The following is a 15,120-nucleotide window of genomic DNA, read 5'->3' as shown; positions in this document are numbered from 1 at the left end:
CCAGTTACCCAACATCTGCGCATTTCGCAGCATATTCTAAATTGCTTTCAACCCATGAGATTCTGATATGTACCACCTAGTAGAAGCATTTTATTTACTGCTAATAGTATCCAATCACATCAATTCAAGACTTAATTCAGAGAAAATTATTGGTCCAAATGCACGTCACGTTTTATCAATGTTACTGAGTTTGCTGCTGTTTCACGCTCAGTTAGAGGCAGTGCCATGCAAGGTCACCGCATATGTCTCTGATTCCCATGGTCTCGTTAAAGGAATCAGATCTCATTTGCTTGAGAGGGTTAGCATCAACCCAGTGTCCTTTACCAACAGGCTATTTAATACAACTGTTTCCAATAAAGTTAATATTTTATATTGGAAGCTATAATATCAGTTTGTTGTGAAAGCGTTTAACTAAAATAGAATAAGCGATAAATAGTCTTGACCAAGAAAAACCTGAAGATGTCATCATTGACAATACTTGCCATATTTGAGGAACTAGGGTTCTGCAAAATGGTAAGAAAAACTTATTTTAATACTCATTTTAGGCTACTCGTTTAATTTGAGTTACTGACATACCTAAGCGTTATCAAATATGTTATTCAAAAAGCCTGTGTTTGTCCAATGTTAGCAACGTTAAGTTACATTAAAATTGAAGTGTTTCTCCCCCTCAGTTGGTTCAAAACATTCTCTTGTTTATTGTCTTCAATTTTAGTTATTCACAATAAGACAGCAGTGGGAAATGCTTAGCTAGGTGGGTATTATTGTATAGTTGCCTGTTTTTTTAAATCTTTTATCACAGAATACATCCATCCATCCATTATCTACACCCGCTTATCCTGGCCAGGGTTTCGGGAGGTGCTGGAGCCTATCCCAGCGTGCATTGGGTGAGAGGCTGGAACACACCCTGGACAGGCCGCCACTCTATCACAGTGCACATACACCATTCAATAAACACACTCATACCTTTGGGCAATCTAGAGTGTCCAATTAGCCTTTCTGTATGTCTTTGGAATGTGGGAGGAAACCAGAGTACAGAATACAGCAAGTGCCTATTTCTGTATTTTCCCCCTAATGTTGGTGGAGGTGTTAGGCATTCCGCCTCTCATATAAAGCACAGGGGGAAACCCTGGATATATAAATCATTGACATTTATGTTACATAAACAGGCACATGCATGTGCATACGCATGTGTGCTTATGCCCACACATATACAGACACACACATACACACACAAACACACACACAGTAGTGGTGGATGTATGGGGACAAATAGGATGGGACATACTTCACTTGCGAATATCCCAAACCTGTCCATGATGGTTCTGCACAACTGCACCACAATTATGGGAATCAGGCATTGCCAATAACACCCTTTCACTTGATTCCATCTAGTGCTTTTATCCAAAGTGTCGTACAATAAGTGCATAAATTAAGTAACAAGGAATTAAATGCTGAAGGGTGATGCTTATTAAATCTGACAAGCTCAGCTATTAACGCTTTGTATTTCAACACAAACTGAACAGGATGGGAAGGTTAATTCTGACCCAGAAACATTTTTTCAATTTTGATGGTTTTCTTTAAGAACATGAATGAATAGACAACTAAATTAATTAATTAATATAAAATTGGAATTAATACATTTAATAGAATTATATTTAAAACACCACAGGCCCGTTCTGAGGGCCTAGAGGACCATGACGGTTCCCCACTGCCTCTCACACACATAAAAGTTTTTCTGATATACGGTATATTATCTTACCACTCACATACACAATTGTACCTCTCTCACACAGAAAATGTACTCTTACATACATTATTTTTCCTCTCACAAACTTAAAAGTTTCCCTCACATACATCATTTTTTCACTCACATACTCAAAATTGGCTTATTTTTAGAGTATGAGAGTGACTTCTGCGTGTGAGAGGTAAAATAGTAGGTTATGTAAGCCACTCTGCTGCCTGTTTGTTACCTCTAGTGGCATGGCAACAAGAGACACACAGCCAGCCTGAAATGGAGCCATTTTAAGAGGAGTTATGTGAACAGGAGGACTGAGCATTGATCTGCTCCAAAAGCCAAGGGTAAGTCTGTTACTTTCTATAGCACACTTCTCCTGTCTGATCAACAACAAAAGACAAAAGCAAGGACAGAGACAGAGAGAGACAAAGAGAGACAGAAAGGAGGAGGGAGGGAGGGAGAGAGAGAGAGAGAGAGAGAGAAAGAGAGAGAGAGATAAAAAAAAAACCCAAGCGAGCACCCCAGAAAACTTTCCCCTCAGTCGCCTGGTTCTGAAACCCTCAAAAGAAAGGTAAAATGGTCTATATGTAAGCAACCTCTGTGTGTGTGAGAAGTAAAAGGTGAGATGGTGTGTGCGAGAGCAGCTTTTGTGTACGCAAGGGGTAAAATCGTGTATGTGAGAGGCAAAAAAGTCTCTGTGAGAGTTAGAATAATGTATATGAAAGCAGTGGTTGCATATGTGAGAGGCAATTCTATGTAAATGAGAGGTAAATATGAATAGTGGGCTACGCAGCCCCACATATTTCCGCACCTCTGGAAGCTTCCGTGCCGTGTGGGTTCCCCACTCCATCCGTCAGGTCTGGCAGCCAGGCGTCCTTGATGGCAGACTTATACACCAGGCGGTTGTCCAGGTCCTGCAGAGGCCGGAAGTTGTTCCTCAGGTACTCCACAGACTTGACGTGGTCCTGCTGCTCGGTGGTGAAGATGGAGTAGAAAGCCTCCAGCTGTGAGGGGACAGGACCCATTGAGAAAAGGCCAGAATCTAGATGGCTAGAGAGGTGGGAATCTAGGATTTGACATAAAGACTAGGCTAGGTTAAACCCAATATACACAGGCTTCATCAGGATATAGGCTGGCTATGTCCTAGTCAGCTAGAACACTTTCATTTTTCAAACCGAATGTAGCCGAGTTTTCACCAGAACACCTAGAAGGTTTCATCCAATTTTCAGATTTTTCAGCAGAAAAATGTTCACTGAGAGCAGGCAGGCAGTGGCCCACGTCAGGAGGGGAAACCAAAAGAACAGAACAGCCACATCCCAGACCTGATAAATCCCCTTACAGAATATGCCCCCACCCCTCCCCCACACCCAAAACCCCCTCCCCGTCTTTCTGCAAGGAGACTACACCAGCTGCGCCCAGATCAGTGGCCTCATGACAGATTCCAGTGATTTCCATTCATCAAGGCTCATTCCCATTTGAAGCCACCCAACAGAAATGGCACATAAAGCAAACGCAAAAAAAAGAAACAAAACAAAAAACAAAAAGACACTCAGAACAAAAACATGTACTTGCTCTCTCAGAGTCAGTAATTTGCTTTGGAGAAAGGTTTACTTAGTCCCTTAAAACCCAGGGCTATTTGTCAGAATCCCCCAAGTCTTAAATAAACCCCATTATCTCCAAAACTATATACAGTATAGACAAGGTTCAAGGCTTGAAATAAAGAGAACTTTGTACCAAAAGGACCAAATCCCCTGATCCTATGGGAGTCTCAATCAGTAAACATAAAGGACATATTAATTCTGAAAAACAACAAAGAAACCCAAAAATCCTTTTGTGTTTTCTTTATTCTGTATTACATGTACTTCTGATACTGAACAAAACCAGATTTATTTTTCCAATCTTCCCCCCAGGATGTCTACAACACAAGGAAAGCCATTTTTGCAGTTAACTAGTGGTTTGCATCTTGCAGTGTATCCTCTGTAGTTCTGTGTGTGAAGTCTTCTGCAGACAGTAGTCACTGAAACATCCGTGCCGCCTGAAGAGTGGTTCTGATCTGTCAGACAGGTGTTTGGGGTTTGTTTCTTCACTATGGTGAGAATTCTTCAGTCATGAATTGTAGAAGTCTTCCTTGGCCTACCAGACCCTTCTGATTACTGAGCTCACCAGTACTCTCTTTCTCCTAAATGACGTTCCAAGCAGTTGATTTTGGTAAACCTAATATTTGGCCTATATCTCTGGCTATTTTTTTCTTCTTATTATTTCTCAGTGTCATTATGGCTTCTATGACTTTCATTGGCACAAATCTGATCCTCATGTTGACAAATGCTAAAAAGAGACTCCAAAGGCAATGAAACACCTAAAATCAAGACTAAATAGGAAGCAATTTAACACACACGGGGAGAAAATGTATTAAAAGTGCTATTATTTCTACACTGTGAAACCAAAATGCATAAACAATACTCTAATAAAAGCTGTGAATCTGCACTGTAACCTCAAGTGAATTGTTTGATTACGAATCTAAATTTATGGAGTACAAAGCCAAATCAAGGCTCTGCATTGACGTTTCCTGGCCTATGTATAAAGAGTGCATTCATTTGTTTTGACTCATTTGTTTACACAAATGCCAGTAGAGGATTAGCAGTTGTTTGTCTTGTTTTTTAGATTTTACAATACTGTCATCATCAACCTAGGGTATCAATTCCAGCCCTCCTTTGGGAGGAGAGACTGCCTTGTTATTTTGTTTGTTATCTCTTGTGGTTTTACTGATCAAGACAGGGTTTTTTGCATCACAGTGCAAAGACTCTATACTTTACAACATTATATGAGTTATAGTGCTCAACTCAATGACTGAAAAAAAACAATCATTTAAGACCAGTGTTTACAGCCAAATATGACCTGTTCAGAAGTCCAGGTAGTCAGAGGGGGCCGGAGTGTTGATTTTGTTTTTGAGCGGTTTATATCTGGCCCTGAGATGCCGATATAGAGGCCCTGAGTTGGCAGAAGAAAATAATCCTTCACTTCTCTCACAGATGGGACTTCACTGAGACTTCAGTGAAGTCCCAAGATGAGACTTCACTGGGTCCTCAACTGTGCAATGCTCACACTCATTGCTCTCTAAGTGCAATTACAACACAATTGTATGTATATTGCTGAGTAAAATAAGTTGCATACACTGTAGTAAAAAAAAAAAAAAAAAAAACTTGTTGACTGTTACAAACATCGTCTTTAAATTTTAATGCTCTGAGCTTTCTATGGACAAATTCACCCAAGAAATATTTCAAATGTGTCAAAACATCCAGATTTTTTTTGTTTGTTTGCTTTTACCTTGCAATATATAGCCAGCTTTGTTCCCTTTGAATTGCCCCCTGCCCCCATTTCGAGCAATTTTGTTTTGTTGTGACAGACCAATCATACTGGGCGTCTGTCCGGCCCGGGTGAATGACTGACAGATGAAATGGCTAAATGACAGGCGTGTGTGTGGAGCGAAGGTGATGGGGGCAGGGAGGACTGCTGCTGACGGTGGAACACGGTAATGACCCCATTTGCTCACCCCAAGCCTCTGTCATTTTAATATGGTGAAATTTTCTGAGATTGATCTCTTTGGCACGGTCTCCGTGCCGTAGGATGCTTTCATGAATATCATCATAGGGGTACGTGTAAAGCAAACAGCAGGATTCAGGAGTCAAAATCTGTGAGAGCGGCAAACAGTGCTGAGGCGATCAATGCCACCCAGTGCGTAATTCTACCAGAAATTGCTTCACATTTGTTAATGTGGGTAAATACACAAAAAAACCTAAGAGAGCCATTTTCTCTGCCCCTAGCGTACTGTCCATAAGCTATGTTAATCAATATATACAGCAATACATTTAATTAAACACATCACAACCGTGGTCAATGCGCAGTATGGTCAGTGCACCCTGCGCCTGTCAATTATAACAAGGTGCAGTTGCGATCAACATACCTGTTGATGTGCATCTACAGTCAAGGTACTGTGCATATGTCTGTCATTCACTCAATGATCCAAATGCAGTAAGCATGACTTTCTTTCAGTTATGGTGTGGCTACACCTTAAATGTAAGAGGAACAGCATTCCCTAATGCTACAGTACCGCTTATATTGAGAATATCATGACTGAACTAAAGCCGAATTAAAAAATAATGCAGACTAGCTTCAGTTGAGACTTTTTTTATTTTTAGAAATTCTATATAGTGATGATAGCTATCATTCTCATTAAGAAGTCAATGCTTTCTTTTACATACAGAGATGAAACTTAAATTAAGATATGAAAACTTCCCATCCCTTACTTTTACCATTCTTTAATGCTTCATCCCTTAACTCGCACCAGCCTGCATTTGGACCGGAGTCTGTATATTAGCATTCATTGTGTTTTTATGGTGAAATTTTCAATCAGCCTGGTCACACAATATAACATTTGAATGTGTTAAAACACAGCCCTATCTCTAGAAACTATCTTACAATCCCAATGTTATAGTGATGGTGGTTCCTTATTTTTTTTAACATGTGTGGACACAAAACAAGCTTGGGGGTCCTCACCTTCTATGTGTTTTGAAAATCCAGATGACAAGAATTATGGTAAAGACAGCAAATTTATCACAGCAAGGGTCCAGCAAACAAAACCAAACTAAGACCCATTTAGTCCAAAAAACATGCTAACTTGGACAAATATTAGTAGAATATCCATTGTTTACAGGGGTGAAGGGGTAAAGTCTACTTCTTTGTTCCACACAGCCTTTAGTTGGGTAAAATTTAGGGTTGCATTTGGGTTCCCTGGTCCTGAACTAAAGCAGCCATCAATGTGTGATCATGTGGCTTGAACCCTTTGTGTTTCATTCTCCACACATCTAATCTCTGCAAGTGATTCGACACATGTATACCACTGCACTGCCCCACTATGGCTGTGGTGTCAGCTGAGGTCAAAGGTTACATAAGCTACTCTTCCGCCTGTCTGTTACTTCCAGCGTCATGGCAACAGGAGACACACAGCCAGCCTGAAATGGAGCCATTTTAAGAGGAGTTGTGTGAGCAGGTGGGCTGAACATCAATTTGCTCAAAAAGCTAAAGGTAAGTCTGTTACTTTCTATGGCATACTTTGCCTCACTGATCAACAACAGAAGACAAAAGAAATCAGAGAGACAGAGGGAGTGAGACAGACAGACAGAGAGTGAGAGAGAGAGGGAGAGAGAGACAGAGAAAGAAAGAGAGAGTGAGGGAGGGAAAGAGAAAGAGAGAGAGAAGGAACATGAAAGAGAAATTTAAAAAAAATAAATTAAACCTCAGCTGGAAATCCTATAAGCAATAAGAGAAAGAAGCTATTACAGAAACCTGATCATTTCAACACCCACAAAAAACACTAAAAAGCAATTCCACCTAACTCCCTTTCCCTAGTCACTGAACCTAAAAAAACCTCTACTCCACAGATCCCCAGAAAACGCTGTACATTTGTCACTAATTTGTAATATGCCAGCCGTATGGACAATCCCTCCTTAATTAAACCCCTGAGATCACTTACAGGGCCCATTGGACCTCTGCCTCAGACCTTGTTGCGCTGGGATGGCTAAATTGCCATCTTTGCTCTGCTTGACAAAAAAGTTAAGCATCACCACTTTCTGCGTTTGCAGGACACGGTACTCTGGACCACAACTGAAAAGCGAGCTTGAATAAACTCCACCTGAAGCAGTAAACCCTCCAGATGTGCACATTCAACTAAAACAGTATCTCTAAAACCCCACAAAAGGAACATCCCCCCTCTACTGCAGGATCCAGGTGTGCCTTATAGTAACCGTCTGTTCTCGGCCATCACCCCCATGCATGACCCTTCCCCACTGATCACCTGATCTTTTCAATGGATCAACAGGGGGCTTGTGCAGGCCCTCCAGCTACCTTTCAGAAAAGAAATATAGAGGGAAAGAGAGACGAGGAAGGGAGAGGGGGAAATCAACAGAGAGAAAAAGAATGAGAAATGTGCTGCCCTCCTCAAGTCACCCTCCACGGGAATGAATTCTTTAATTAAAATGCAGCACAATGGAAAGCATTCACCCCTGAAAGTGTTAAAATCAGAAAGGAAACTAAAGGCAGAGGTGGAAAATCTGACTAAAGGAATCTAGTAGTGAGAGATGAATAGGAGGACAGAAGTGTATAATAACAGTTTTTTTTTATAGTGAGCAGGCCTGCTGTTCAAATTCACTTTTTTATTATTAAAAAAAAAACCCTTTTGTCCAGAGCAGCCACCTTGTGTATCGGTGAGGCTCATATGATGATTTCAACTGCTATGGTATAACATGGATGGCCAAAGGAGGAGCAGACTGAATAACAAGGACAAATTTTAAATTCTTTTAATTCAGGATAATAATATAACTGCTCTATGCTAGAATTCAGTTAGATCATTCCAATGTACTGCATTACTACTGCTTTATAAATAGTTAAATATGTGTACAATTCCTATTCAAACCATTTAATAATTATTTATGGAATGTGTATATGATTTCAAAAAAGACTTACAAATTGCTTGCAAATGGTAATTCATTTTTTAATAAAACAATTTTTAATATATTCATGCAATAAAGTTTTATTTCATAGTACTGAACAACCCCATGTTCATGTCAAACCAAAGTCTGTAAAAGAGTCTGTAAAACCAAAACATTTTTTTTTCATGTTACTTCAGTTTTAGAGTAGGTTTTTCGATTGGCCTCGTATCCATGTGTAGTGAAGAATCTGCTTTACAATGGCAGGTCCAGGTGTATTTGGGCACTGCATTTTAAAGCAAGGAAACACTTTAAAATAATTGCACAATGGCGCTTGTACAGCAATGGCATGTCAATGTTTGTTCCGGTAACATTTACATATGGGGCCAGAACGCATTTCTGCCTTAGTTCCCAAGCTTGTCGCTCCTTCACTCCAGTTCCAAACAAAAAGAAGATTAAAGTTATTTTTTTGGAATGAAGATACAGTGGGGGTCCATTTTATTATTTTTGTAATGAAAACAGACAAAACAACGAGAAGGATAAACACAACGTAAGATGCAAAACTCAGCACTAAAATGTCACTATCAGTAAAATTTAGGCCTGACTACTGTACTTCACTGTATATATTACTCCTATATATACAGGAGTCCATGTGTGTAATTGCAGCAACTGCTTTTTACATGGAAGAGAAGCCTGGAAACAAATCAATTCTCCCTTTCTGATATCAGCAAGTAGAGTCAATAAAGAGTATTGGGTCATTTAACGGCAGTAGATTAGACCGAGGAACACCTTGCTTGAATCTCGTTTGCCTCTGCTCTGCATTGGCTGCTGTCTCTTCTACAAGAGCACATAACCCTGCTTTCATTATTCACTCTAAGCAGGCTGCAACATCCATAAAATACACAAATAAACACACGCGCACACACACACACACACGGACTTGCACGCACACACACACACACACACACACACACACACACACAGTACAGTACAGTAAACAATCAAAACCAGATTGTATTTGAGGAGCTAAGCGATATCAATACACGGCAACCGCATAGTGAAAGAAAATAAATAAAAGGTAAAGATGCCTTCAGGATAACAAGCGTGCTTTTCCCGCACGTATTATTCCATTTCATTTTCCTTGATGGCAAAGCTGACGCACGGCTAAGCGCTACCTCCCGTTATTCTTTCCAACTTTCACACATCTTTAAAAAGGCAAATAGGCTTAAGTGTGCGTAAAAATACCATAGAAACGGGTGCTCTCCGCACCTTTCAGAATATACAAGACCGGAAAAAAAATGGAGGCAGACGGGAATGATGGTGCGATGAATTCTAATAGACTGAAACTGGTGAGTGATGAGGACTGGTGAATGAGGATGCACCTGCCTCAACAAAATAAATCTTTAATCCTGCTACACAAAAGGTGAAGAGTGACAGGACCCCGTCAGCCAGTTCTCCGATCTGGGCCCACTGAACTCTACACTAAATCACTCCTTCCCACCCGGCTTCAGGTCAACTCATTTAGGCTAGTTGTGCTTAACCCCTTGCTTTCAATTACCAGTAGTGATTGTTACATTTATCATTCAAAAGTTCAGCTAAGAACCCGCTAATCACGTATTTGTTACCTCACACATCAAAGAGTTAAATGTTCCAAATGTTCCTGGTATTTGTGAGGGGAAATAATCTTGTTAGTTGTACCTCACTGCTGTTAGCAGGTCTGGACTACAGGAGTGTTACCATAATCCTGACACAAAAGTGTGCAAATAAATGTACCTTACAGGGACCTCAGTAATACTAACTCATAGTGACATTTCGGGTCACACTTTGAATTATACACAGTTCAAGGGAACAAATTCAACATTCAACATTTAAATGATATATGTTTGTCTTGTGCAAACTCAGGTAGTGATCTGAGGAGAATGGGGGGTGGGTTGTCAGTCTGATCCACAAGAGGTAGAGTGGGGCAAAGTTGGTTGGGGATTGACTGTGTCCAGTCTCACCTGATTGGGTGAAGCTGAGGGTAATGAGATGCTGTTGGTGTGAGCTTTAAAGAGCGGGGCATGGCAGAAAGGGGTCAGGGCGTGTCCACGCTCACCTGTCTGTGAGAGATGAGCACGGGCCTGCTGAAGATGATCCACTCCACCACCTTGCTGCAGGGGGGCGTGGTCAGGGAGCCGGTGTAGCGGTAGTAGCTGCCCAGCGAGGACGGCAGCAGGTCTCTCAGGATGAAGGGATCCAGCAGAGTTTCCTTCTCTGGTGGAGAGAAAACACACACACACACATACACACACACACATGCACGCACGCACAAATGCAAATGGACATGCACACACACACACACACACACAGGGGATGAATGAGCATAAGCAGAGATCAGACAGACCAGAGGCCGACATTGCTGTTCCTTTGCTGAACATCACCAGGGCAGGGAAACAGAGTATGCTGTCTAGTTACCTGAGTCTGAGTTATCTTATTAAAGAGTTATTCACAACCTTTGAGATTAATGCCCTGTGTTAAAAAGGACATTAGAATAAGTGTACTTTAATGACACAGAACATCGCACGAGGAATGACATTTTTACTGCTGCCATTATGAGCCGACCTTGCATGCAAATAAACTTCCCGATGAGTGACTGAAATTGTTTAGCCTGTCCAAACATTTCATTTCTCAGAATTGAATGACCCCCTCGAGACGAGTAAAACACAATGATAGCACACGCTCAATACCCATACCTTTTAAAACACCAAATGGAAGGCTTAGGCACAGATAATGGTAATGGTAATTTACTGGGTATATTTTTCTAAACACTTTCAAAATTGTTGCATTTCAAAAATTTCCAGAGCCCAAACTAGAGACCCGTTACATGGTCTTTGAAAGGTAAACTAAAAGAAAACTTTTAATACATAGTTTTAAAAAAGCGTTTGGCAAACACAAGGAATCAGAGTTTATTTTGAAGGGGTTGCATTAATGTTCAAATATAATTGAGGGAAACAGACTGGTATTTTTTTCTTTTAATATTCAAAATGATATTCATGTTATCATAGTGCAGATGCTGAGGGATTTTGAGAAACCACGGGCGGGGCATGTGAGGTAGCAGAGTAAAAGATCAGCGTAATGCATCCAGACACATGTCTAAAAGACATTCGAGCACGAGCGCAAACACAGCACTGAGGTATATATTGCGAATTGTCAGTGCAGCTTTCCCGCAAACGGTGACCGTACAGTGCTGGATTGGCCGTCTTGTCGCCGGGGTGATGGATGTCTGGCGGTAATGATCCTTTGGAAATTTACCGCCACCACAGATGCGTGGACATAACTTTTACTGCCCGTTCAGGAAAACCACCGAAAGAAGCCATTCGCTGAGCCGTTGGTGACAGGGCAGTAACACGGGGAGCCTATGCCTCACATGAAAAGCACATTCCAAGAACATGAACTAGAAATGGGTATCAATTTGCACCATCCAGGCATGTTTAAGAGCATGCAACTGGAGAAAAATTGAAGGGATGATTAAATGTGCAGACAGATTTCCTGTTTCCACAAGCAACATGGGCCTAAGATTTCCCCAAATCCACAATGTTAATGCTATGGTAGACCAGCGAGACTAACCAGGCATAAGCATGGTGAATCAAAGGAATCAATGAAACAGCTGATGTGTTTGAGCCATGGATTTCATGACAAAGATTAGGTCATGAGTGACTTAAAGAGGCACAAATACATCAAATATTTTAAATATTAACGATGCACAATTAATTAAATGATGCACAATTACAGATAACTGCAACACAACTGACAAGCTAAAATGGCCCATACTGGATGTAACCTTGGGTGCAGGGTGAGAATAAAAATGCCATCAACAGTTATAGATGGATGAAAAAGAACAAGAAATACTGAATAAAAACAAGACATAGAAAAACAATGCATTCTGGCACAACTGTCTGATTACTAACAAAGCATCATCACCCAACCCTGAGAGAACAACATCCTTTATCTGAGAGAGTGTGTAAGCAATAAATCTAAGCACATAAATCTCTTCACCCCACCCTACTCCACACTCATACTGTAAAAGACAGCAGAAAATGACAGTCTCTTTAATGAAGAGCAAGGATGGATAGTATCTTCAATGCATCTCCTAAAAGTTCATAGTTGTACATGTGTATGTATTTAATATGTAATACAATAGTAATAGCAATCTGAGTGATAATAATAATAATAATAATAATAATTGCAGAGTGAAGAAAAGAAGAAAAATGCAATGTATGTGACCTGCCGAAACAATAAAAGTAAAGACAAAATAAGAACAATAAGCACTGGAGGAAAAAAATAAAAAACATGAAACTGAATAATGAGTCCTGAAAAGCTGTGGTAAATTATTCAGTGCAGTTGTAATAAAATACAATTCCCTCCAAAATTATTCTCACCCTTGATAAAGATGTGCAAAAGGTTGTATAAAATAATACAGGTAACAAGCTGTATTATAGCTCTATTATGCCTGGAAATTGTTTTTGATACTAAGACATTTGTTCAGAGAAAAATTTTGTTTAACAAGTAATTTTTCTTCCAAAAAAAAGATATGCTACAACCATTCACTACGCTAAATAAAACCCAATAAAAATAAGTCTGTAATGACATTCAATTTTAATGTTTAAACTGTTGTTTCATTGGGGTATACAAATGAGGTAACACACACGTAAAATCCACGTCACTTAACACCATGGGGAAAGGCAAGGAGCTCTCAAAAGAAATAAAACACAGGGTTGTTGACTTTCAAAAATCACCAGATGGTTTAAAAAAAAATTAATAAAACATGAGAGATGCCACTTTCCACTATTAAGCCAATAATTAATGTTGTAATTAATTAAGTTTAAAACCACTGGAACAGTGTTAAACCCGATTAATATAGGACACAAGAGCCTCTTAACCCGCACTCAGTGAATCAGATGGTTTAGAAGTCAAATACAAATTCAAGAGGCAGTAGGAGATCTACAGAACTTCACTGCAGCCTGTGGACACAGTCCAAAATCTCCTAATTTACCATCATAGCCCACATCCATGTCAGTAAGCTTTTTTGAAGGATTGCCAGAAAAAAATCCTCTATTGAGGGTACTCAACAAAAATAAGCATTTGGAGGCTTTTCATATGGGGGACATCTATCACCTAATAGAAGCATTTTATTTGTTTATTATTAATATTATCCAATCATATCAATTCAGGACTTATATTAGGGAAAAATATTGGTCCAAAATGCATGTCTATCTAGTTTTATCAACATTACTGAGCTTGCTGCAGTTTTACGCTCGTTTAGAGGCCAAGCCATGCAAGGTCAGTCGCTGAATATGTCTCCAATCAGTAATCAAATTGACACTTGTTTGACAAGGCTAGCATTTACCCAGTGTCCTTTATTGACAGGATATTTAATAAAGCTGTCGTCCATAAAGCTAATAGCTACAATATCAGTTTGTTGTGAAAGTGTTAAGCTGAAACGTGATGTTTCGCAGATATGTAATAGTAGTCACTCCCAAGAACCAACGTGAAACTGGCATCAATGGCAGCCGTATTTGAGGAACTGAGAGGTAAGAAAAACTTTAATACCCCTTTTAGGCCATTCGTTTAAATGTCTTAGTTGAAAGACCAACATAGCTATCGATTATGTTATTCAAAAAGCCTATTTTCATCCTATGTTAGCAATGCTAATTTAAATTGAAAAGTTTCCCCCCTCAGTTGATTCTACATTTTTTTTGGTATATTTAACTGATGCGGTCTTCTTCAACATTAATTATTCACAATAGCAGTGGAAAATATTTAGCTAGCTGGCTGTTACTGTCATCTTCAAAACATTCATTCCTTGACATTCTAATTGCAGAATTGTGTGATTGTATGATGCAGTGTAGGGACCACATGTGCTGCTATGTTAGATACTGGCTAATGCAGTGATTAGACTAGCAATTGGTAACCAAATTAAGTTTATTTTTATCTTTTACATTATAACAGAACACAGCAAGTGCCTATTCCTGAATTGCAAAGTACTATACATCTCTGTGCATGGCCTGTCTATTTTACCAGCTAGTTTAACTACCCCTGTTTGTATTCCACCTAACCCATTATATTGTTTGCTCTGATAGATTCCACGTTATATTTCTGTTAAACTCCCCCTGAATAGGTGGGCTCCTCCCAATATTTCTTCCGTTTGAGTGTTTTTCTTCCCACAGTGAAGCATCTCTGTGACAGTGTCTCAGAAAAAGCTTTCTAAAAAAATAAAATAAAATAAAAAATTAATAATAATAATAAATAAATAAGTAAATAAATAAATGCTGGGCCCTCCGCAGGTCACCAGCCCACTGCAGGCCATATTCTCAGTTCATACACAGAGGAGGCCGCGTTCCCTCTCAGGCTCCTCGGGGCTTTCGATTATCCCCTCATTACAGCCCCTCGCATGGTTAATTTTACATTCCGCGCTATCGCCGCCGAAGCGCCCCCGAGGCCTCGAAAGACAAACAATTAATCCAGGAACCAATTTTTGTTCTGATGCGCGGCTATCAACAAGCCTTTAAGAACCTGGGACTGGGAAGCCAATACCTGCTCAGATGGATTAAGCTGTGCCGGGGCGCGACGAAGAACAAACGCAGCCGTTGCCTTTTCTGCAAACGCAGCGCTAAAGTTTGCAGCTTTACCCTTAAGGTTATCTTTGGATTTCAAAAAAATAAGGTTAACTTTGGATTTAAGAAAAATAAAAACTGCAACTCACTTCCCATTTCAGGGTGTAAAACCTGAAGCACATCGAAACGCGCAATGCCTAATTTCACTGTGGCGAGAGTTATATGGCCACTTGTGAGTTTTGAATAGCTGTCTTAACAGACGTTTTGAGGTAAATGGAGGCTGCATTATTTAAGGTAGGGCATTTGCCTG

General features: G+C 40.0%; 1 protein-coding gene and 1 long non-coding RNA gene across 3 annotated transcripts in view; one reads left to right on the top strand and one right to left on the bottom strand.

Annotated features, from left to right (window-relative positions):
• LOC135234582 (receptor-type tyrosine-protein phosphatase gamma-like) overlaps positions 1-15,120 on the bottom strand; it is a 292,580-nt gene that overhangs the window by 61,420 nt on the left and 216,040 nt on the right. For both annotated transcript variants that reach the window (XM_064299308.1, XM_064299310.1), the window contains 2 exons: positions 10,313-10,470; positions 2,547-2,739 (listed from right to left, as the gene is read on the bottom strand). In XM_064299308.1, the coding sequence (XP_064155378.1) occupies positions 2,547-2,739; positions 10,313-10,470 (351 nt within the window). The remainder of the gene's footprint in view (positions 1-2,546; positions 2,740-10,312; positions 10,471-15,120) is intronic.
• On the top strand, positions 1,940-8,048 carry LOC135234587 (uncharacterized). The gene is made up of 3 exons (XR_010324141.1): positions 1,940-2,079; positions 5,139-5,264; positions 7,375-8,048. It is a non-coding gene; the product is annotated as an uncharacterized LOC135234587 (long non-coding RNA).

Source organism: Anguilla rostrata, chromosome 11 (genome assembly GCF_018555375.3).
Source record: "Anguilla rostrata isolate EN2019 chromosome 11, ASM1855537v3, whole genome shotgun sequence".
NCBI classification, from domain to species: Eukaryota; Metazoa; Chordata; class Actinopteri; order Anguilliformes; family Anguillidae; genus Anguilla; species Anguilla rostrata.
This window is presented reverse-complemented; position numbering and strand designations above follow the sequence as displayed.